The sequence below is a fragment of the Dreissena polymorpha genome, chromosome 3 (genome assembly GCF_020536995.1).
Source record: "Dreissena polymorpha isolate Duluth1 chromosome 3, UMN_Dpol_1.0, whole genome shotgun sequence".
In the NCBI taxonomy this organism is placed as follows: domain Eukaryota; kingdom Metazoa; phylum Mollusca; class Bivalvia; order Myida; family Dreissenidae; genus Dreissena; species Dreissena polymorpha.
The window spans coordinates 59,714,465-59,738,158 of record NC_068357.1 but is presented as its reverse complement, the minus strand read 5'-3'; the positions used below and the strand labels follow the sequence as shown (position 1 = coordinate 59,738,158).

Here is a 23,694-nt window from a genome sequence, read left to right as displayed (position 1 = left end):
TAGAAAGCACACATTTCTACATTTGGCCTAATCAGCTGTTCTGGAGTAATGATGTAACATGTGTCATCCACGAACTTACATGAATTCAAAATGGCAGTTCATACTGATCAGGGGTTGAAGAATCCACTCGACCGCTTGCATATGCGAGTGAAGTTGACGGTCGGGCAAGTTAAATTTGTTAAAAACTCGACCGACCGGGCGAGTGCTGTTTTTCAAGTTGAGAAATATAAATTCAGTTCCAGAACTCCTTCCACATCGATACAAATTGCGAACAATTTTTCGAACAAACAAAAAATACGTTAAGTACACAAAGAAACTTCACTTTCGTTTTGACAATGAAAAATGACGTCACGGGCACAGTAAAATAATTCTCGAAATCGGCTGCGCTCTTTTCGTCATTGTCAGTGCTCTTAGCTAATCGATAAAAAGTGAATAAAACTGTTAAATATATTGGTCATTCCATGAATTTTAATGTAAATATCAATAAAACAATAATACATCACTGGTTAATTATAATACTTCTTATTTTTTATTAAAAATAAACAAACAAACAAATTTATTAATAAACAGAATAATTCCGAATTTCGTGATCAGAAGCCTCAGGCAAAATTTACCATATTGTAACCGTTTGTCAATCAAGCATGTCTTTCAGTAAAAGTTTGTCTGAAATATTGAAATGGAAAAGGGTTCTATTTTAAAATATCTGCAAGGTGGTGGCGACAGGGACCAGAAAGAATAAGAAAGGTCGTCAAAACGAGAAGCGGAAAGAATTGAGAAAAGGAAAGAGGTGCAGAAAACGTAAGGAAAGCAAATATAATCCATCAGATAATGTAGATAATTTGTTTGCAGTTTAGTGTCACTATGTTAAGTAGGTTAGGAAGGTTCTGGTTGATCTATAAATATAGATATCTATTTTTTTTAATGCAGGGCAGATTAAAGTGAAGGGCGAGTGGATTGTCAGGCCTACTCGCCCTGCAGGGCGAGTGGCTCTGGAATTTTGTTTTTCAACCCCTGCTGATGGATGGTGTTTGTTAACTTGAATTTGGAAGACAAGATTACAATTGAATTTGATTCTTTGTTATTATTCACACAGGTGAGGATTTAATTTATGCTTAATTATATTAATTTGATCAAAATAAAAGTATAATTACTTATAAAACTGTTCTTTTATATCAACGAACTTACGATAGACCAGGATAATATTTTCAATAAGTTAAATGTTTTGTTTACTATTATACATAATAAGGTTAACAAGAGATTGTTAATTATCCTGATTAATCATGTTACTGCCAATGTGATAAGAACGATGAGTGAGTTATTGATTATTTATCCTTAATTGGTGAGCAATACCACTCCCGAAAAATCTTACTTTTATCACTATTACGTCATGCTTTCAACAAATGCTGAGATATCGAAAAAAAAATTGTTTATACGCTTCCTCGTGAAGCAATAACCATTGAATGAATGTATGTACTTACTCGTGAAAAATGACATACCGTAAAAATACTTCTTAGTTTTCGTAGCACCTGTCAAAAGCCATAAGAGCTAACAGGGGAGTTAAAGCGCGTTGTTGATGTGTTTGGAAGCAAAAGAAAATTTAGAAACATTATATCACGGCCGTTAATCACGCGCGCCACCTCTTTTTTGAGATGCATTAATAGATGAGCCAATGCTACCTCCGAGGTGGCGCCCAGGCCTGGATGTTTTGAAATGTGACGGATAATATTACAGGATGATTAGGTCTTTGTGTTTTTTCAACCTATTTCGAATTATTTTAAAAAATCGGCCAATGTAGTGCGATCCAGCGATTATAAATTCACCCAAAGATGCACATGCAGCAGTATCATAAATTTGCCCCCCCCCCCCCCCCCCGGGACCCTACCCCCCCCCCAGCTTACCCCAGGGGTTTCAGATTGTTAAATGTACACCTATTGTGTATGGTTTGACTTTTCAACAACGAATATTGACAAAAATACCCAGTTTGAAAAAATAACCCTCGTATATGTATTATATATACTACATTTACGAAGGGTATTTTTTTCAAACTGTGAATTTTGTCAATATTCGTTGTTGAAAAGTAAAACCATACACAATAGGTATACATTTAACAATCTGGAACCCCTGGGGTAAGCTGTGGGGTAGGGTCCGGGTGGAGGGGTAGGGTGCGGGTGGGGGGGGGGGGGGGGTAGGGCAAATTTATGATGCTGCTGCCTGTGCAAAGATGTACAGAAGTATACAATCGCAACCCATTTAGAAACGTGAGAACCTTTATAAGTTGTGGCATGGTAGAATTTGTAAAAGCAAATCGATTTAATTTGCCTGTGTGACGACCAAATTCCCAGCCAATTAAATCGCGCATTACATAAAACGATTGCTTTGAACCTGTACAAGTTAATGCGTACACAAACACATCGGCTTCTAGCCGATCTAATAGATTTATTTGCATTTTTCAAAAAGAGGTGGAGCCAATGCCAAGGTGGTGGCGCTCAGATTAAGAGGTGGCGCCAATGCACATTTATAGCCATTTTAAAGTGAAATATTTTATGTTATGGTTTCCATTATGTTTACAGGACTTACATATTTTTTTTGTAAGTTGACTACTTAAGCTCATTTTAGTCGCGTGCGTTTTAAATAAGAAAAAGTAGTTTTCTAATAACGTCTTGATGGATTTAAACGTTAATGTAAGGTAAAAACATTTAACATGTATTATACAAAAAATTTAACGGTAAAAGACCGAGCTATCTTCATTTTTTGTAGTTGATCGTGGGAAAAACAACAAAATGACAATGGCCTTTTATTACATTATGCATTTGGATTAAGGGACACACATCATCGTTTCAAGAAGAAGTAGTATCTAATATTTATATCGTGAATTATCATACTGTACACACACATTGCGTCGATTAATTATTTTGATAATGTTGAACATTAAGTTATGTTTTTTTTGAGTATATTACACATTTTAAGTATATATCGTACAATATGTTTCATTCATGTTGACAACTTCTTCAGTTGATCACTTATATTAATCAAAGCGCTGAAGGTATTGCAGATGTTCGCTCTTAGAAATTGATCAATATCACAGTCACAGGATAAAAGTGAAACCATCTAAGTAAGGCCAATGGTAGGCCACGAAGAAAACAAACACATAAATGCGATTTCACTTAGTGTACAGGGGGGGGGGGGGGGGGGGGGGGAGATATTGCGGGAGGAAAATGACATTCATTTACCATCTCTCATAATTGTATAGAGGATTCACAAACACTCCACTTGTAATTATCAAGGTAAGGGTTACAGCGATTTTTTTTGTCCAATTGAGAAAAGTACCCGTACCGGTATTTAAGTTATTTTGAACTCAATATAATTAGTAATTAAACAAATCATCACGTGACGAAAAATAGACGCCAAAACACCCGCGAAAAAGAACCACGTGACGAAATAGGACGCTTAACGCAAATACCATGCGACTACGACTTTTATTATGTAAGAACGCTCCGCAATTCCTTTGAAGCCGGGGCCTTGTGATTGCTATTACGTAAAGAATTGACCTCTAACTGAAGTAAGCAAAGGAAACGCAGCACCTAATTGACCCATTCCTTCTATGTGCGAAGGCAGATTGAATTTTACTAATGTATGGTTTGCCTATTATAACACACATTATAATGCGGTAAATATGCGACTAACAAGTAAAAACACTATTATTTAACTTTTGTTTTGAATTAAGTTATTTAGAAACCAAAATTCCAAACCTTATTTCAAAACAGCAAGACTAGATTTTTTTTAAAGAATATTCTTGTTATATTTAAATGTTTTTTAAACATGTTGCCTCTAACCAACATGCAGTTTTATGTGAGGCCTGTTATAGTTGGTTCCATATAAAATGTGCCGACATATCTAAGGCGGAATATACAAAACTCTCGGAATCACCAGACCCTTGGATTTGCTATGACTTCTCAAGGTTTCACTTCTCGGACTCTTACTTTAGTGATTATTCCCTAATCTCAGACTTAAACTCATCGTCTGGATCCAATACAATTTCATCTGTTTTCGAAGAACTTGCTGACGTTCGGAAAAAGCATTCAAATAAATTTATTGTAGCTCACCTAAACATAAATAGTCTAAAATCAAAATTCTTGGAAATATATGATGTGTTAAATGAAAAACTTGTTGATCTTTTATATATATCAGAAACTAAAATAGATAACTCCTACCGCAGTGCCATTTTTGAAATCCCAGGATATAAATTTGAACGCAGAGATAGAGACACAAATGGGGGGAGGGTTAGCAGCCTACATTCGATCAGACATTCCATCCAGGAGACGTATAGATCTTGAGTCGGACAATCTAGAAAACATTATTTATGAAGTTAATTTAAATAAATCAAAATGGTGTTTTTTCTGTGTATATAGACCTCCAAGCATGAACAACAAATATTTCTCAGAAAACTTTGTTTATACCCCCTCTCCATGATGGCTTACTTTATACTGTCAAGCACTCGAATAGTCGAGCGCGCCGTTCCTAGACAGCTCTTTTTTTTAATGCTCATAACTTCTATGTGGCTTCAGATGTAACCTCCATATTTGGTATGCATGTGTATATTGACAAGGCCTTTCCATATGCACACAAATTTTGACCCCTTTGACATTGACCTTGAACTTAGGGTCCGGGTTTAGGTTTGTAAAATATGCGTTTAGGTTTTGAAAATGCTCATAACTTCTATGTCGCTTCAGATGTAACCTTCATATTTGGTATGCATGTGTATATGGACAAGGCCTTTCCATACGCACACAAATTTTGACTCTTTGACCTTGACCTTGAACTTAGGGTCCGCATTTAGGTTTCGAAATCTGTGTTTAGGTTTCGAAAAATGCTCATAACTTCTATGTCTCTTCAGATGTAACCTTCATATTTGGTACGCATGTGTATATGGACAAGGCCTTTCATTACGTACACAAATTTTGACCCCTTATACCATGACCTTGAACTTAGGGTCAGCGTTTAGGTTTCGAAATCTGTGTTTATTTGCTTATTGTGTTGTGTAAAATGACTGATGAAAGCTGTTTTGTACTTTGCAGATGATGCTGAGGTGTAGTTAAGTCATTAGGGAAAGAACTTGACAAACCCAGTTCCTGTATCGTTTCCTGGCTTATGATGAAGGTGTGTATATGAATTTTTTTGTGTTGATGTTAATTATGTGTGTAGAAAATAAGAAAATACCATAATTCATCATTTGTTCCCGCAACTTCCACCATCATAAGTTGTGGAGGACTCACACTTTAGTGCACACCAATGGTGTGAGGACTTACTGTCAGTGCGATGACTCTAGTCCTCAAAATGTTTTCATTTATGTTAGTTTTGTTGACCAAGCAGTGCTTTGCACAGGATATTTTTCAGACGCCCCGGGGCCATTAGGGTTGGGATAGGGAGGGCAATTTCCTGCATACGTTAATTGTTTTACATTAACTTTTGACGTTATTTGGTTTGCAGAGTTTTTGCGTGTTTTTTATTGAGACAAAGAAACAATATGAAATACATGAAGCACTGTTCATTTGAAGCTAGAAGTAATTCATGTCGCATTAACATTAAAATTGGGAAGCGAGTTTCGGATTACAAATTTAACTATTCTAATTTGAGAATTCAACAAAACATTTATACATGTAGTTGTGTATAATTCAACAATAATTTGTTAAAGGGCTTTATGAGTCCAATAAATGATTTGACAACATTATGCATGAAATGCACTATTTCCACGAGGATGTATTGAATGCCTACAAGTGCTGTTGCTCTTGGAAAGCATGCGCTGTCATCGGTTAATATTGATTTTCCAATACAACAACGCTCCACCTTTAGGTGGGCTTAAGTTGGGTAAAAAAATTTCAAGTAATTGACAGATGATCGTAAATTGGCTCTCAAATATTCACAAATTTCGCTTTGATCTGAAAAATGGCTAGATTCAATTACTGAAAAAATACTAGTACACTAATCGGTAAATTTCAAGCGCACTGCAGACTCTGATTTCCAAATTCAAGCGCCTCGGCGAGGGACCGTTAAATGGCTTGTGAAAAGCATTGCCTAATCTTACATCATTTTAACAAAAACATGCATTGTCCTCAAGTTGACTGCTACTCACGGTACTCATACACAAACACATTGTGTTATAAGGTCAATATCTTTGAACCCAAATTGGTTTTGGAATATCGTGACGCATAGTTAGATCCAAAAACACGCACATATGGTGTTGTGTTCTAAACTGCTTTGCCTTTGGGGTATATTTCACCTTAGGTGACATATCTTGTTATACACAAAACTGTTTTAATAAGAAGGCACCTAAACTATGTATAATTATTTTATTAAAGGTCAACCGAACACTGTGTCAAGAGATTGGTTATTTTACAGTCTTAGTTTAATCACACCTCTGAAGATGGATTTCATAAAATTAGAATAAAAACAAGTCGTGCAAGAGAGCAATAAGTTCTCACACATGACCTTTTACAGGGTTTATTTGTTTTGCTGAAGTCCTCACAATGCTGTTTCACATTCTTAATTTTGTATGCAACCCGGATCGAAAGATCGGTATCATTGTATGTGTGTGTCCCAAAACTTTAACCACGGATCCGTGCTTTAACCAAGGTTTAAGTTTTGCAATAAGGCCTAAATTAAAATTAAGTTTGTTTGCCCTTTACCGACCGACCCACTTTTTACCCCCCGACCCAAAAAATTTTATTGCGATTTCTGAAAACATATTTTTTTTTCGTTTTTTCGCCAATCATAAAAGAGCCGAATGCAATATTTATTTGTGCGCATATTTATATCCCTGTCCATTCTTATTGCCCCTGACCAATCTAGGTCGCTCCGATGGTTGGAATTTCATAACCCCAGAATAGACAGTAATGCAAGCGTCTATAACCAGCATCGCGATCGGCGGTGTTCCGTGAAAATGGCCAAACGACATCATACTTAACTATTGGTTCGCGAAAGTAGTCTTATTGAATACTAACTATCGAATTAACGATGGACATCATATAAATAGTATGGATTAATGAAAAGAAAGTGTCATTCTACGATGAAGCATACGTTTTAGATACAAATAAAACTTCTTTTTTTTTAATGTATGAACTGAATGTCACAGAACAAGTGTTTGAAAATTGAAATGCAGTCTACTCCCATAGAAAAATACATCTAACAGTTACAGGATTATTGTTCGAAAATGCAAAATAAAAGACAAACATGATTAGATTTATATGCAAGAGGATCTGTGTTTAATCAGATTCATGTGCATATTCTGCTTTATTATGCTTGCCACTCTAAACAGTTTACTGTAATGGCATGTTAGTGAAATGGATATTTAAAGGTAAACTTATTTAATATATTAATGTCTCTTAGCTAAATGCATCGACAACACTCAAGTATATATGTTTCAAGCGTTAATATATCCACAAACTGAAACTAACACGCTTAATTTATTTCCCCAAATCAAGTTTTCATGCTAATGTTAGTTGCAATAATACAACTCCCAGCTATTGACCTTCTGAGCTGTACGAATGTACTCATTAAAGCTCAGAGCATTCAAGAAGAACTAATGCTTATGTTCAGTTTGCCTTTCCGTGAATTTACTTTGCCATGCCGAGACTATGCACTAACCGGTCAAACACTTAAAATTGAGGCCTGTAAAAATTTCAACTGGCCTGTGAATTGTTTCTCCTGGTAGGCAAGTCTGGCCTGTTAAATGTGACGGTCTTTCGCAATGTCTGAATTTTTCCATTAAAGGCTTTGGGCTGTCTTTCTACACTCCTTCAATGCTTGTTGCATGCTAATTAAGCCCAATTGAAGGGAAAGGTTGAAGTTAAAAATAAAAGCTGTCTGGCAGTTAAATAATGACAAATGCATTTGAGCAATTAACATCATATTATAATGAACACGTATTTGATGTTATAACACACAAGCATGCATTTGATATCGATATATGCAAGAAACAGCAAACAAGATAATGTAAAGCTACATAGGGCTTCGTACACTGCAACAGTGCTTTAATAACGCTCGATTGGTCATTGTCGGCTCGGGTACTACTTACATGTACCCCGGGTACTCTTAAGTATACTTACATGTACCCCGGGTACGATAAATATACTTAATCGTACCCGGGAAATTTGACGCTAAATCGGTCGTTGTCGGCTATTTTTTTTTTAATTTTAATTATATTGACATTTATATCAATTTTCTGTAAAATGGCCTTCTATATTATCGAAACTCATACTCAAAAAGCATGTTGATGCAGTTTTTTTAAAGAGAAGTTTGTTTAAGCTAATCGAAAGCGCGTTTTACAACATCGGATTTGGGGAGGAAATACTACTCAGGTACAGTCTAATATCGACTTAAATATTAAGTATATTAACCGTACCCGGGGTACATGTAAGTATACTAAAGAGTACCCGGGGTACATGTAAGTAGTACCCGAGCCGACAATGACCATTCGAGCTTTAATAACAGTGTTTTAAATATTCATAGACTATTAGTGTATTAAAAATATAATTTTTCAAATAAAATAATTTTCCTACCTACCTACCCACCTGTAAAATTTAGGGTCGGTAAAGGGCAAACCAACAATATTTTTATTGTGGCCTAATTTTTGCTTAAGTTTTGCAATAATTTTTGCAATATTGAAGATAGCAACTTTATATTTGGCATGCATGTGTATCTAAAGGAGTTGCATATTTTGAGTGGTGAAAGGTCAAGGTCATCCGTCAAGGTCAAAGGTCAAATATATGGGGGAGACATAGTGTTTAGAAAAGTGCCATGCATGAATTTGATGAAAATGAAGATTTGTCCTGCATTTCTTTTTAATAAGAGTTTTCTCAACAACTTACCAATCAAAATGTGGACTTTACACAAAGCTTATTTTACATGTATTATAAAAGTGAGGACTTGACATACAATTGATGTACCATAAAATTGAGGACTTGACACACAATTGATTTGATCAAATAAGACTTTCCATACAATTACTATTTTCAAAATAAGAACTTTATCAAAAAAATTCTTAGCAATCAAAATGAGCACTGTCTATGCATGACAGTGAAGAAAATGAAGACTTGTCCTGCAATATAATTTTTTTTTAAATAAGAATTTTCTCAAAAACCTTATCAACCAAAATGAGGACTTAATTACACAAAGCTTATCTTATTATCATATTGAGGACTTGACATACAATTGAATTACCATAAAAGTGAGGACTTGATACACAATTTGTTTGATCAAAATAAGACTACTCATTTTATTAGCTCGGCTGTTTTCGGAGATAACCCGAGGTATTGTCATTCCCAGCTCGTCGTGTTGTCCGCCGTCAGCCGTCCGCCATAGGCGTCGTGCTAAAACCTTAACATCTCTAAAATCAAAGTGCTTCCACCTACAACTTTGAAACTTCATATGTATATGCACCTTGATGAGTTCTACACGCCACACCCAATTTTGGGTCACTAGGTCAAAGGTCAAGGTTACTTGACCTCTAAAAAAGCCAAAAAAAATTCTGACAAGCTTTCGCAGCCGAGGGTTGGCACCCATTATGCTGTGCTCTTGTTCTCCTTCTATTAAGCTGATACTGTAAAAAGAACGGTACTCAAGAAAGTATTTGTCACATTGCTACTTACTCATCCTGCACTGTGAGATAAAATTATGTAAATTCATAATGGGCTTGAGCTCATCTGTTTTCCATTGTTGATTATCTGACCCCATGTCATGCTGTTCAGGGTCTGACAGTAAGAAGCTGTTTAACCCTTTACCACTTAGATACATATTTTCACGTATTTGAAGTCGCTTAAAAAGTTTGAATTTTAGACCTTTCTTAATAGATTCAAGTTTTTAAGGCTTCGACTCCAAACCTTAGATACTGATTAGCAACAAACAGCATAAAACCTGAACAGAATGCAAGTTGCTTGCAGGCTGTTCTGGTTTTATGCTGTTTGCTGTTTGCACATTTTCACTTTGCTTCTGATGGGGAAAGGCTTAACTAATAATATTAGCCCACAATTTTCTATACAATCCTTATCTGACACATTCTGGTGTCCTGCTTGTCATAGAGATCTGCTTTTGGACTTAAAGTTGCACGAGCTGCACAGAGAGTACGTTTGGCTGCAAGTGGTGCCATGTTGCGGGGACTGTGTGTCAGTGATGCAGCACCAGCCTGCCCGGATCAGGTAATTTAGAGAGACTCTCATGCCAAAATCAGAAATATACTTTAAAGCCTCCCTCTAAAAGATTGGAGCATATGGACCTGGCTTTGTCGGGCTATCTGAATTATAAATTTGTAGAAATTTAGATTGATAGGGTGTGAAACAAGATATTTTGTCTGTCATATTTAATGCAGAACATTACGCCCAGTATGTACTGGAAAGTTGCCAAAAGAAATGTTGATCAAAGTAGATCAAACAAATAATCTTATGGCATGCAAAGCAGTAGAAATTTATATAATCTGACAGGAGCTGCATGAAATCATATTGTATTATAGTTTTGTTAATCACATGGCCACAGCATTGGGATACTTATGGCTTTCAATGACTGAGCAATAAACGGAAAGAAGATTGTGCGTGTGATAAATGAGTGATGGAACGCCTGCATTTTAGGAGTGTAGTTGAATACAATTAAAATAAAGCGAAAAGGGTTATTCACCTTTTAGATGGTTGGCTTACAGAACATAGCACAGGTGGAAGTAACGTACCCAGGATAGTATTTTTCATATATATATTTTTTAGGAGCCCAATATATTCAAATTAATGTATAAAATCATGTTTAATGAGAAAAAATTGACAAAGAGCCATGAAAAAAAAATCCCCACCCTCCGATATTGGAATTATATGATTCCAATATCAGAGGGTCGGGATTTTTTTTTTCATGGCTCTTTGTCATTTTGTTCTCATTAAACATGATTTTATATATTTATTTGAATATATTGGGCTCCAAAAAAAAAAAAAAATACTATCCAGGGTACGTTACTTCCACCTGTGGAACATAGTTGAAGCTATCAGCAAAGAGCACTCTAGTTAAGCACATGTGACATTCCATTTTACCAGTGAGTGTTTGTTATAGACTACAGCTGCAGTTCATTCCCCTGTCAAGTGTCCACAATTGGAGACTACCTCCTTTGACACTAACGTGGTTGTACATTCCGGCCAGAATAAGAGCATCAGTGTACATGTGGCGGACATTCAGGTATGTAAAATCTTCATGGATTGAAATAAATATTTGTTTGTTCAAGACTAGTAATCATGCATTTTACTGGTTTATTGCTGATGTTGGCTAATACTTCACAGAAAATTTAAGTAGATGTACTGACAGGCATCATATAACTAAATCAATAAAAAAAACGAGCAAACATTTCAATACAAACAAAGATATAGCAAAGATTATGTGCAATACCTTGTTTTATGGAACAATGTCTAAAATATGTCGAAACTTTGTTCTTCTTCTGAAAGTTTCTTTTAAAAAAGAGCGAAATTTTAAAGTCTCATTTCACACTTTAAGCCACATGTTAGTCTCATTTCACTTGTTTTTGCCACATTTTCAAACCTCATTTCACACTTTGTGCCACATTTTAAAGTCCCATTTCTTACTTTGTGCCTCATGCAAAAGTTGCATTTCAAATTTGTGCCACATTTTAAAGCCTCATTTCACAGATTGCCACTTTTTGGAGTCTCATTTCACACTTTGAGCCACATTTTACACTCTCATTTCACACTTTGAACCACATTTTCCAGTCTCATTTCACACTTTGATCCACATTTTAAAGTTTCAGACTCATTTCACACTTTGAGCAACATTCTTGAGTCTCATTTCAGATTCTTTGCCATATTTTGGTGTGCAATCTCACCTGCTTTCTTGCAGCCAGACCAGATGGACAATGTCCTCTGCCTGTTCACGTACAGCTGGGAAGTGAAGTACTCCACATGGAAAATCACGTCCTCCAACCTCGAGTGTGAGGCTCTCCAGTTTGAGTTCTCTGACGTCACGTTGCCCATAGTAACCGCTCAGTTCACCGTGACGAGTGGGAAGAACAGCGTCCCATTGGATAATCCACAAAATATCACAGGTGAAGTAGCCTTGAGGTTTGATACCTTTTCGAGTTTATAAAACAGAGACATGTGACTGGGTATAACATCATTTAATATTTTAATGACAGCTTATTTGTTTTTGTTTTACTACAATCAAGGGTTATTGTAATTATTCTGCGATAATCTTGTCTCACGGCCTAGATATGATCAGATGAAATTAATTTAATGCTAATTATGCAAGCCTTTAGGAATAACAACTTTTATTACAGGTTATTTCAATTCTACATCTGGATATTACTCTTCTCTATATGATATGATGGCCTTGAAAAAAGTAACAAAACAAAACATACTGTTTCCTTATCTAAAATGTGGTATTAAACTTTTTATTCCATTTCTAGTCCGCATCTACAAGTGTGGTACCATGGTAACCAACTGCGGTCAGTGCCTTAGTATGGACCCGGAATACGAGTGTGGCTGGTGTGTGGGTGCAAGCCCCACATGCTCCTTGCAGACTCTCTGCCCTGCATCTGACTGGCTCGACCGCTCAGCTGTCTGTCCCAACCCTCAGATACTCGGGGTACGTGTGGCCATAATGCAGGTGTGTAAAGTGTCGTCCCATATTAGCCTAAGCACAGGCTAATCGGCAATAACGTTTTTCACTTTTATTGAATTTTGAGTTTAAATGAGGTATTTTCTTAACATAAATCCAGTTCAGGCAGAAAGTGTAGGTTTGGATTAGCCTATGCAGACTGTATAGGCTAATCTGGGGGCAACATTCCACGCACATGCATTAAGCCCCATTTTTCTAGACTGAGAGACATTTGGAAATGCTTATTAAACCCCACTCCATTTAAGAATTACAGTACTGAAATAATTTGGGCTGTCAGTCTTCCTGGGAGTTCATTAGGTTAAATTGTTCATTTATTTTTAAATAAGCAGTCCTCATAGGCTTATCAGGGACAACATTTTCTGCCTAGACTGGATTTTTGTTGAAAAGAGACAAATTATAATCCCAAATTAGCCTGTGCAGACTGCGTAGACTGATCTGGGACGCATGCATTAAGCCAGGTTTTCCCAGAGACGGACTTATAGACTTGTTTTTTATGAGCCTAGGGTAAGTTACAAATTTGTATACCAAAAAAACTCCTAATAAAGTTTGGTATTTTTGTTTCATCAATTCTGTAAGTATGGTCGCACACATAAACTGGTCTGAAAATCTTCTGTATGCACTTGCAAACATTCAACAATAAAACTTAATGCAATTTTCTTTATGATATCAAGATGTCAATTTGAGAATTTTAGCTCGGCTGTTTTCGGAGAAAACCCGAAGTATTGTCATAGCCAGCTTTTCGTGTCGTGTTGTTCGCGTCATGCTAAAACCTTAATAATAAAGGTTTTGAACATTGGCTCTAAAATCAAACAGCTGCCACCTACAACTTTGAAACTTCATATGTAGCTGCACCTTGATGAGTTCTACACGCCACACCCATATTTGGGTCACTAGGTCAAGGTTACTTTGACCTCTAAAAAAAAAAAATAAAAAAATCTGACAATCTTTCATGTATTCAAAAATGCACCCACAGCCGAGCGTTGGCACCCGTTATGCAGTGCTCTTGTTATAAAAGTGAGGACTTTACATACATTTGATTTATCATAAAAGTAAGGACTTGATGCACACTTCATTTTATCAAAACGATGACTTTCCCTGCAATTAATTTTTTCAAAATAAGAACGTTTTCAATAAAAAATCGAAGCAATCAAAATGAGGACTTTGCACAAAACTTATTTTATGATCAAAGTGAGGACTTGACATACAATTGCTTAATCATAAAAGTGAGGACTCAATGCACAATATATTTTATCAAAATGATGACTTGCCCTACAATTATGTTTTTTGAAAATAATAAATAACCGCAGAAAACTCTTATCAATCAAACTCAAAACTTATTTTATTAACCCTTTGCATGCTGGGAAAATTGTCGTCTGCTAAAATGTCGTCTGCTGAATTTATAAAATTAGCATTTTCTTCATTTTTTTTCAAAGAATACTATCAGAATAGCAAACAGTTTGGCATCTCATCTGGATCCAAACTGTTTGCAAAGGCCTTAAACATTCGGTTCCCGCATTGTAAGGGTTACAATACATTTAGTCCAGACTTGACATACAATTCTTGGCAAGCATGTCGTATTAATCATTTCCTAATTACAATCATAAGATGGATAGTTATGTAGATTGATGTTGTGATTTAACATGGCTTTCGATTCTGTCATGCAGGAGATGATGCCAATGATTCACCATTAGAAGACATGACGGTAACGGTGGCCCAGAACGCTGCTCAACTAGAGTTCTAGCAACATTCTGACATGCTCACAAACAACAAAACATACTACCGGGTAAGGTATTTGCTGAGACAAAATCTCTGGTTCTCATATGCAATCATTCTTGTTAGCTCGGCTGTTTTCGGAGTAAACCCGAGGTATTGTCATAGCCAGCTCGTTGTGTCCGTCGTCATGTTGTGTCGTCCGCTGTCCGCTTCGTGCTAAAACTTTAGCATTTTGTTAACCTTTTGAACATTGGCTCTAAAATCAAAGTGCTTCCCCCTACAACTTTGAAACTTCATATGTAGCTGCACCTTGATGAGTTCTACACGTCAAATCCATTTTTAGGTCACTAGGTCAAAGGTCAAGGTCACTGCGACCTCTAAAATAAAATTCTGACAAGCTTTCATGTATTCAAAAATGCACCCGCAGCCGAGCGTTGGCGCCCGTTATGCGGTGCTCTTGTTCAACTTCATAGCGGACATGGAAGTTATGACAAAGGCTGGTGATGCCCCAGATGCACCAGAAGACATTAATTTTTATGCCCCCCTTCTAAGAAGAGGGGGTATATTGTTTTGCATATGTCGGTCGGTCCGTCTGTCCGTCGGTCGGTCCGTCCACCAGATGGTTTCCGGATGATAACTCAAGAACGCTTAGCCCTAGGATCATGAAACTTCATAGGTACATTGATCATGACCGGCAGATGACCCCTATTTCCAGGTCACGGGGTCAAAGGTCAAGGTCACAGTGACTCGAAAGAGTAAAATTGTTTTCGGATGATAACTCAAGAATGCTTATGCCTAGGATCATGAAACTTCATAGGTTCATTGACCATGACTGGCAAATGACCCCTATTGATTTTCAGGTCACTAGGTCAAAGGTCAAGGTCCCAGTGACTCGAAACAGTAAAATGGTTTCCAGATGATAACTCAAGAATGCTTACGCCTAGGATCATGAAACTACATAGTTACATTGATAATGACTGGCAGATGACCCCTATTGATATTCAGGTCACTAGGTCAAAGGTCAAGGTCACAGTGACTCGAAATAGTAAAATGGTTTCCGGATAACTCAAGAATGCTTACGGCAAGGATCATGAAACTTCATAGGTACATTGATCATACTGGCAGATGACCCCTATTAATTTTCAGGTCACTAGGTCAAAGATCAAGTTCACAGTGACTCGAAACAGTAAAATGGTTTCCTGATGATAACTCAAGAATAATTAGGCCTAGGATCATGCAACTTCATAGGTACATTGATCATGACTGGCAGATGACCCCTATTGATTTTCAGGTCACTAGGTCAAAGGTCAATGTCACGGTGAAAAAAAAACATATTCACCCAATGGCTGCCACTACAACTGACAGCCCATATGGGGGGCATGCATGTTTTACAAACAGCCCTTGTTATATTAAGTTTAGCAAATTGTTATATGCAATAGTTACTAACAAAATAAGGACTCAACACACAGTTCTGTATATTGTGCATGTGAGGACTTCAAATACATTTCTTGCTTAACATGTTCTGTCATTTTTTTGCTAAATTTCTTTATCAAATATACATGTAGTTACTAACAAAATGAGGACTCAACACATAATTCCATATATTGTGAATGTGAGGTCTTCAAATATAATTTTTATGTTTCATGATATAATTATTTTCTTTTTAACTTCACCAGATACACATATTTGTTAATGGAAGTTGTGAGCATTTCTAGCTTTCTTGTGATGCAGGAGTTTTTTCCCATGCACAAAGGGATATTTGTTTGGCAAAATGTATGCATTTATTTAACTAAAACCGCACTTGTTTGGACAAGTATGGGTCTAAGTGCTCTAACACACCAATTTCATCAAAAGATGACATTTTCAATATGTACTTGCGGTTATTAAATCATTTGCCATATTTCCGAAAAAAGAATGAAAGGGTTTGGATATTAACCAAATCAGTCTTGCTGCTGATTATAAGCAGAACCAGTAGTTAAGTTTTAGAAACTTATTTTCAATACTGTCCACTGAGCAATGTGAATGAATTTTCTTGCTCAAAGAAAACAATGGCATTATAAAGCGGTTTAGCTTGAGCCTAAAACCTCCAGATCAACTTCTTAAGACTTTACCACTTTTGGTTAACAGTCAAAGCGGCTTTAATGGCTAAGCACTCCAAAGTTGATATATACATTTTGTAAGAAATTGTCATTGTAACATTCAGTTTTATGCTGAACTGTTTATAGACAAACTAAAGTTTCAGTCTTTGATCCCAGACATTATGCCAAGTTAAAACAAAAGATAGTGTGAGAGCTAATTTACTTCCACAACATATCTAAGTAGTGAAGTATTTCAGCCAGTTGTTTGAAAGGAGTTTGCCGGTGAAGGAAATCCAAGTAGATTCTGTGTGACGGGTGAGGCCTTTAAAAAGACTGTAAATAACTTAATTTGTTTTGCATCTAGCACTTCCATACTTTGTTGACAGGTACTATACCACATCAGGAAAATGCCTATAGTTTGTAACCTTATATATACACATGTTTAAAGAAAGCTTTCAGACCCAGCATTTGATGATGTCTGCTCATCTAAGTGAAAAGATTTTACTAGTGACATTGAGGAAATAAAAGCGCTGAAGGCACTGAAGTTGTTTGTTGTTGTCGTCCTTGATTAGCATGTGTGCATTGCACAGGCTAATCAGTGTGCACAGGCTAATCTTATTTGACATGCATTAAGCCCTGTTTCCCTGAAAGCAGCCAATATGTACAGATTTCAATGATAAACACTAGACTGGTCAATGTCGTCTTACAAGCTGGTAAATACACTCACTGCAGGAGTAGAGCAGACGCTCCTAACCATTCGTCGTCTGCAGTGCAGACAGGCAGCGTAATCATTCCTAGCATAGTTAGTTCCGGTTCTATGCGTAGCTAAGGCTTCTAAGCACATACTGATTTGCAAAACATTCTCTGTAAATTTAGTTTTGGCTCACGACTAAAAACCAGCTAAGTAGCTGTACATTTTTTATGGAACATGGTATCTTTCTGAAGTATTGAGTTTGTATTATTTTAGTTCTATTGTAAGTTAAGGGCAATAGATGTATCCACTTTATAGCAGGGTCTGTATTCATGGAAATTTGTTTTTTAGCCTGGAAATGATTTTTGAACTCTGTGTATTTTGCTTATCGTGATGTGTAACATTACTGATGAAAGCTGTTTTGTACTTGGCAGATGATGCTGAGGATGTAGTTCACTCATTAGGGGGAGAGCTTGACATAACCAGTTCCTGTATCATTTCCTGGCTTATGATGAAGGTGTGCCCTATGTTAAAGGTTATGGTTACAATAAGAATTCAAAGATCAAACATACACAAACTGTGTCCTGCCAATTACACTGAGAGCCTGTCTTCTCTTTCCATGACCACTATCAGTACCCTAATTAAGACCGTAGGCGAGGATGCGCACAACAAATTGTATGTTCATTGATTTTTACCGAGGCTGTTTTTGGAGAAAACCCGAGGTATTGTCATAGCCTGCTCGTCGTCCGCTGCCGCCGGCTTCGTGCTAAAACCTTTACATTGGCTCTAAAATCAAAGTGCTTCCACCTACAACTTTGAAACTTAATTTGTAGATGCGCCTTGATGAGTTCTACATGCCACACCCATTTTGGGTCACTAGGTCAAAGGTCAAGGTCACTGTGACCTCTAAAAAAAAAAAAAATCTGACAAGCTTTCGCAGCCGAGCGTGGCACCCGTTATGCGGTGCTCTTGTTTATATTTTACCATGGTTCTGAAAATGTTCGAAAGTTTCATAATGGCACATCATATTTGCTATTGCACAAAACACTTACACTGCCACCTACAATCATCAAATTATGTGTAGGTTCCATGTAACACATTTAACATGTTAACTGTGTTTTATGAACATATATTGTTCCTCAATTAGGTTGACTTTTCTTGACATATGTAAAAAGAGATTAATAGTTCAAGTCCTCACATTGGTTTCAGTGTGTAGATAGAGATACATTGCTGAAGTCCTCAAAAGATAAGTTATTAAGAAATTCACACACAAATGCACATACATATATAAATATAAAAAAGCAGAAAGGTGTCATTATACCAGTATTTATATAATACTGATATAAAGGCTTTTGTCAGAATATTGGTATAGTTTGTATCATAAACATTACAATTTTATTGTTTATATTTTGTAGGAATGCTGAAGAGCAACAAATAGAAACCGATGACTTTGTAGAAGATTCATATGATTATGATAATGATGCCGATTACATCTCATCAGAGGAAAGTGACAGTGATTGTAAAGGCACAGTATATCCAGAACGAGACACAGTGAACATATACGTTGAGGAAAGTTTAAATGTCATACAAGGAGATGGAGACAAAGAACAGGTTGAAATAGGAAAATCCAGTATCAAACTAGTGAATGTACAGAAAGAAACAATACACATAGCTACCTCAAAGAATACTAATATGTGTAATTTTAATTAATGCTTTTGCAATGCTTTGCAATACCTAAATATGTATAAAGCCAAAATGAAAACCTCAAGGTGCTTTAAAAAAAAAGAAAATTAACATTGTTGATAAAAAGCTGCCAGCTTTAATCTCATGTTTGTTTACATTATGTTTGTTTTTGTGCGTAGTATACATTCTGTATCTTAATAGCGTGTAACAACTAGTCCTCCATGGTGCAGTGGAAGAGTACTCGCCTGCAGATCTGGATGTCTTCAGTTGGAATCCTTCTACTGGCTTAGTGTTTTTTTTTCCTAGAATGTTGAAATTCAAGAAATGTTTTGATAATACACATTGACAGCAAAAATACAACGTTTACATGTTGAAATTAGTGATCAATCTTTTTGCATTGTTATATTATATTATTGATTTGACATATAGTGTTATTTCTTATTCTGAAATATTCGTATTGACTTACCGGTCCAGCATCTTTAAACAATGTACGGATCAACATACAAATGTACCTTAATAGAAAAATAACCTAATCTGTTTAAATAGCTTGGCAAAGTGCTGACCTGTTTTACACAATGAAACACATTTTTTGTAATATAGGTTTTAAACTGTTAATTATGGTTGTGGTAGATGCAATTGAGTTAGAGACTAAAAATGAAAGTGGCATGGCTTATCTAAAAATTTGTTGTCCAATCCCTCCTAATGTGCAGTTGGCAGATCATCACAACTTGTAAATGAACAGTTTATATTGGAGAATTATGTGAACAAGTTAGAGTACATATTCCTGAATAACATGGTTGTCTTCGTTTAAGGGCTGAGTTTGTGTCAAAGTTTCTCTGTTATGTATGTCATAGGAATGTTTACTTATACAAGGTAATTGATAATTCTAATATTTTTCATATCATTCTGGGAGTTTTCAATCAGCAGTTTTTAACACAAAATTCTAATCTGTTGTAGTTAATACTATTTGTGATTTGAAACCAAACAGGGCATCCCTTAGCTTAGCTTATTATTTTCAATGGCCCGTTTTCAACATATTGTTGGTATTAAACTAGTAAAATGGTTCGTTTATGTTATACTTTGATCATTATTTGGTTGAGAATAATGGCCTTTCTAGATCACATGCCTCAAAGTGACAGGGTGAGCCTTTAGGCTCAGTCTTCATGGTGCGTCGTCAAACTTTATGCTGTGAACACAAGAGGCCAAATGCTCTGCACAGCTGGGTCAGAAGAATAATTTTGATATCTTAGTAAAACCTTATGAACACTGTAGTTGATTGTATCTTCACCAAACTACTGTAGTTGTCAAATCTTAATTGTATCTTCACCAATCCTTGTCAGAATGTTTGTCTTAATGATATGTAAACCAAGTTCTGACATGGGTCATCTGGGGCAAAAAACTAGGTCACCAGTTCAATAAATATTTTAATGAGTCAACAGAAATTGTCATGTGAGCGATATAGGGCTATCTTGGCCCTCTAGTTTATGTTGTATTAATAAGTAAATCTGTTTGCTGTTGTAAACAAACTAAAGTGTTAAATTTGTTCGAATGAAAATTGCAGACTTTGCAGTTAATCTTAGTGCATGGGCCATCTTTTATAGAAACGATTTTTGCTTAATATGATAGGGATCTATTTATTATGTTGACTAGAAAGCTTTTTGATACATTAATATGTCAATTTTGCATTATGTTGCTTGACGTTTAAATAATTGACCCTTTATAATATCACTTAACTACTATATAATGGTTTAAAGTATAATGAGGATTATTTTTATAAAATCATTTACTGATATTTAAAAAGGTGAGCTTTTAGAATCATTCTCTGTTTGGCATCGTGCGTCATCAGTCCTTACCTTGTGAACTCAATTTTAAGCCTAATTTTAGCAAAAAAGGGTCAAGATGTTAATATTGACACAATTGGACAAGTTTGATAGTGGGCCATTTGAGGTGAAAAAGTAGGTCACAAGGGCCAAATAAGGGAAAACATTATGAACACTTTAGAAATCACTGTTTTGATTGGATCTTCATGAAACTTTGTCAAAATGTTTTTTTTTCAATAATATGTAGGTCAAGTTTGATAATGGGTCGTTTCCGGTCAAATATTAGGTCACTAGGGCAAATTTCTGGAATACCTTGTAAATACTTAAGAAGTCACTGTTTCGATTGTATCTATACCAAATTTTGTCTGAATTTCTACCTTAGCTATATGTAGGTCAAGATCTGGGGTAAAAAATCTAGGTCATGCATCAAAACAAAGTTTTAATGAGTGATTAGTGATTGTCATATAAGCAATAAAGGGCAATCTTGGCCCTCTTGTTTCATTAAGTGGAACTAAAACACAGATTAACCAGTTATTTTCTGATGATTCGTATTTCTACAATGTAGTCGAATAACAATTTAAGTCTGTTGTCGATATTGTTGATGCATGATTTACAATGTGTGTATAAAATATTGTCATTCAAGCAAGATTTTTCAATATTTCATGTTAATATTTATATCAAATTCTATAAAAATAAAACTACCGTAAGCAATCTCTAATTTAAACCTCTGTGCATTTACTTTATGACAAACATGCTCACTATTGTACTTTCTTTGTACTTAAGAATAGTTGAGAAAATAAAAATCAGAAAATATTTGTTATTTTGTTGGTTAATACCTCAGTCACAAATAGACACCGATCAGCGGCCGACGTATTTTTCCGCTCATCGCGCATCAAACGCTATAACACGTTGTCAATCAGTATAAGGCGTTGCGAGTCGCTATAACACGTTGTCAACCAGTATAAGGCGTTGTCAGTCGCTATAAAACACGTTGTCAACCAGTATAAGGCGTTGTCAGTCGCTGTAACACGTTATCAACCAGTATAAGGCGCTGTCAGTCGCTATAACACGTTGTCAACCAGTATAAGGCGCGGTCAGTCGCTATAAAACGTTGTCAACCAGTATAAGGCGCTGTCAGTCTTAATAACACGTTGTCAACCAGTATAAGGCGCTGTCAGTCTTTATAACTCGTTATAAACCAGTATAAGGCGCTGTCAGTCGCTATAACACGTTGTCAACCAGTATAAGACGCTGTCAGTCTTAATAACACGATGTCAACCAGTATGAGGCGCTATCAGTCTTTATAACACGTTATAAACCAGTATAAGGCGCTGTCAGTCGCTATAACACATTGTCAACCAGTATAAGGCGCTGTCAGTCGCTATAACACGTTGTCAACCAGTATAAGGCGCTGTCAGTCTTTATAACACGTTGTCAACCAGTATAAGGCGCTGTCAGTCTTTATAACACGTCAACCAGTATAAGGCGCTGTCAGTCGCTATAACACGTTGTCAACCAGTATAAGGCGCTGTCAGTCACTATAACACGTTGTCAACCAGTATAAGGCGCTGTCAGTCGCTATAACACGTTGTCAGTCGTTGATTTTCGTTGATTTTGAGTATTTATGCGAGTTAAAATATTTTAGGTAAGAGTGAATTAGTATATAAAATAATAGCCAATATAGTATCTCCTTTACACGAGTGTTGATTGAGTTTACCATGCTTTTATGGTAAAATATTTGTTCAGGATAGATATGCTATTTGTCTTGCATTGTATTTATTATTGCTTCATTTCAAACATTTTAAATGTTCTCCCTTATTTTGACACTTTGTGTGTTATGTTAAATACATGTATAAAATGATGATATTTGTGTATGTTTTATCTTACAATATACATTTTAGCTCACTCTGGGAAAGCATGTTTCAATTATCATGTTCGTTTAATGTTGCCCTAGAATTACCTGTGCAGTCTGCATAGGTTAATCAGGGAAGACACTTTCAGCCTAAACTGGATTTATGCTAAAACCAGTGACTTCCTTGAAACAAGAAATTCTATGAAAACACGTCAAGTGTTGTCCCTACTGGGGACTGCAAAGGCTAACTGGGATAACACTACGTACATGCATTAAGCCCTGTTTTTCCAGAGAGCATCTTATTTTTTATATTGCCAGTTCTCGTGTAAAATTACATGCTCTTGAGTCTGTTTCCTGAATAGAACCAGTCATTGGCTGCTTTACAACGATGGGAAAAAAGCGTGTGTAATAACCTCCTTTTTTCCATATAATATTTTCATCTTTTTTAACTCTTTAAGTGCTGGAACCGAATTTTGAAGGCCTTTGCAAACAGTTTGGATCCAGATGAGACGCCACATAATGTGGCGTCTCATCAGGATACAAACTGTTTGCTATTCTGATTGTATTCTTCGAAAAAAATCGAAGAAAATGCTAATTTTAGAAATTCAGCAGACGACATTTATGCAGACGACAAATTTCCCAGCATGCAAAGGGTTAATGATGAAAGTTTACTTTTTGGCTGAATGGTAAGTGGGGTGCGTATAAACTGTCCATGGCTTTCAGTAACTATATGTCTCTATCTTGTCCCTTAGTAAAGAAAACCTGGTTCATTTTATCTTGTTCCTTTCACGGTCAAGGCTCAAATAGACTTATTTTTTAATTTCACTTTTTTTTTTAAATACCAAATTTATTATTAGTCATTGATGGAGATCTAAACAACCCTCAGTTTGGATCGAACCCGTGACTAACTGTATCCGATAATTAAAACCAAAATCTTCATCCGCGAAACTAAATGACCGAGTGAGTGAGTTTGGGATTGAGTGACTGACTGAGTGAAGGAGTGAGTAAGTGAGTGACTGACTGACTAAATGAGTGATTGATATGAATCTATTTAAAATGTATTCTTCACCATTAAGGCATAATAATGAACGTATCGAAACTTCTGGAAATGCGTCCCTGGGTTCTCCCTGTGCTTTGTATTGGAAGCTTAAAGTGATATTATGGGCATCTAACAGTATGAAGGCGTCTACCGCAACCGTTGTGTTT

The 23,694-nt window shown here is 36.1% G+C and overlaps 2 protein-coding genes across 7 annotated transcripts in view; one reads left to right on the top strand and one right to left on the bottom strand.

The window, feature by feature from the left end:
- LOC127874357 (solute carrier family 12 member 6-like) overlaps nucleotides 1–1,576 on the bottom strand; it is a 177,653-nt gene extending 176,077 nt beyond the window's left edge. For 2 of the 4 annotated variants that reach the window (XM_052418618.1, XM_052418622.1), the window contains exon 1: nucleotides 80–320. The gene's annotated coding sequence lies outside the window, so the exon portion shown is untranslated. Of the gene's footprint in view, nucleotides 1–79; nucleotides 321–1,478 lie in introns of those variants that run through there. The other 2 variants (XM_052418619.1, XM_052418620.1) reach the window with 2 other exon arrangements.
- Nucleotides 1,577–8,456: 6,880 nt separating this feature from the next.
- On the top strand, nucleotides 8,457–22,498 carry LOC127874362 (plexin-A2-like). 3 transcript variants are annotated; one of them, XM_052418633.1, is made up of 7 exons: nucleotides 8,457–10,190; nucleotides 11,080–11,202; nucleotides 11,875–12,079; nucleotides 12,440–12,639; nucleotides 14,316–14,434; nucleotides 17,568–17,650; nucleotides 18,549–22,498. In XM_052418633.1, exons 1-5 carry the CDS (start codon nucleotides 10,140–10,142, stop codon nucleotides 14,340–14,342), a joined length of 606 nt encoding a protein of 201 aa, XP_052274593.1. In that variant the 5' UTR covers nucleotides 8,457–10,139; the 3' UTR covers nucleotides 14,343–14,434; nucleotides 17,568–17,650; nucleotides 18,549–22,498. The 3 variants fall into 3 exon arrangements, with proteins under 3 accessions (XP_052274593.1, XP_052274592.1, XP_052274594.1); XM_052418632.1 differs by having other exon boundaries at nucleotides 17,568–17,668; XM_052418634.1 differs by lacking the exon at nucleotides 17,568–17,650 and having other exon boundaries at nucleotides 12,440–12,618.
- Nucleotides 22,499–23,694: the final 1,196 nt, after the last annotated feature.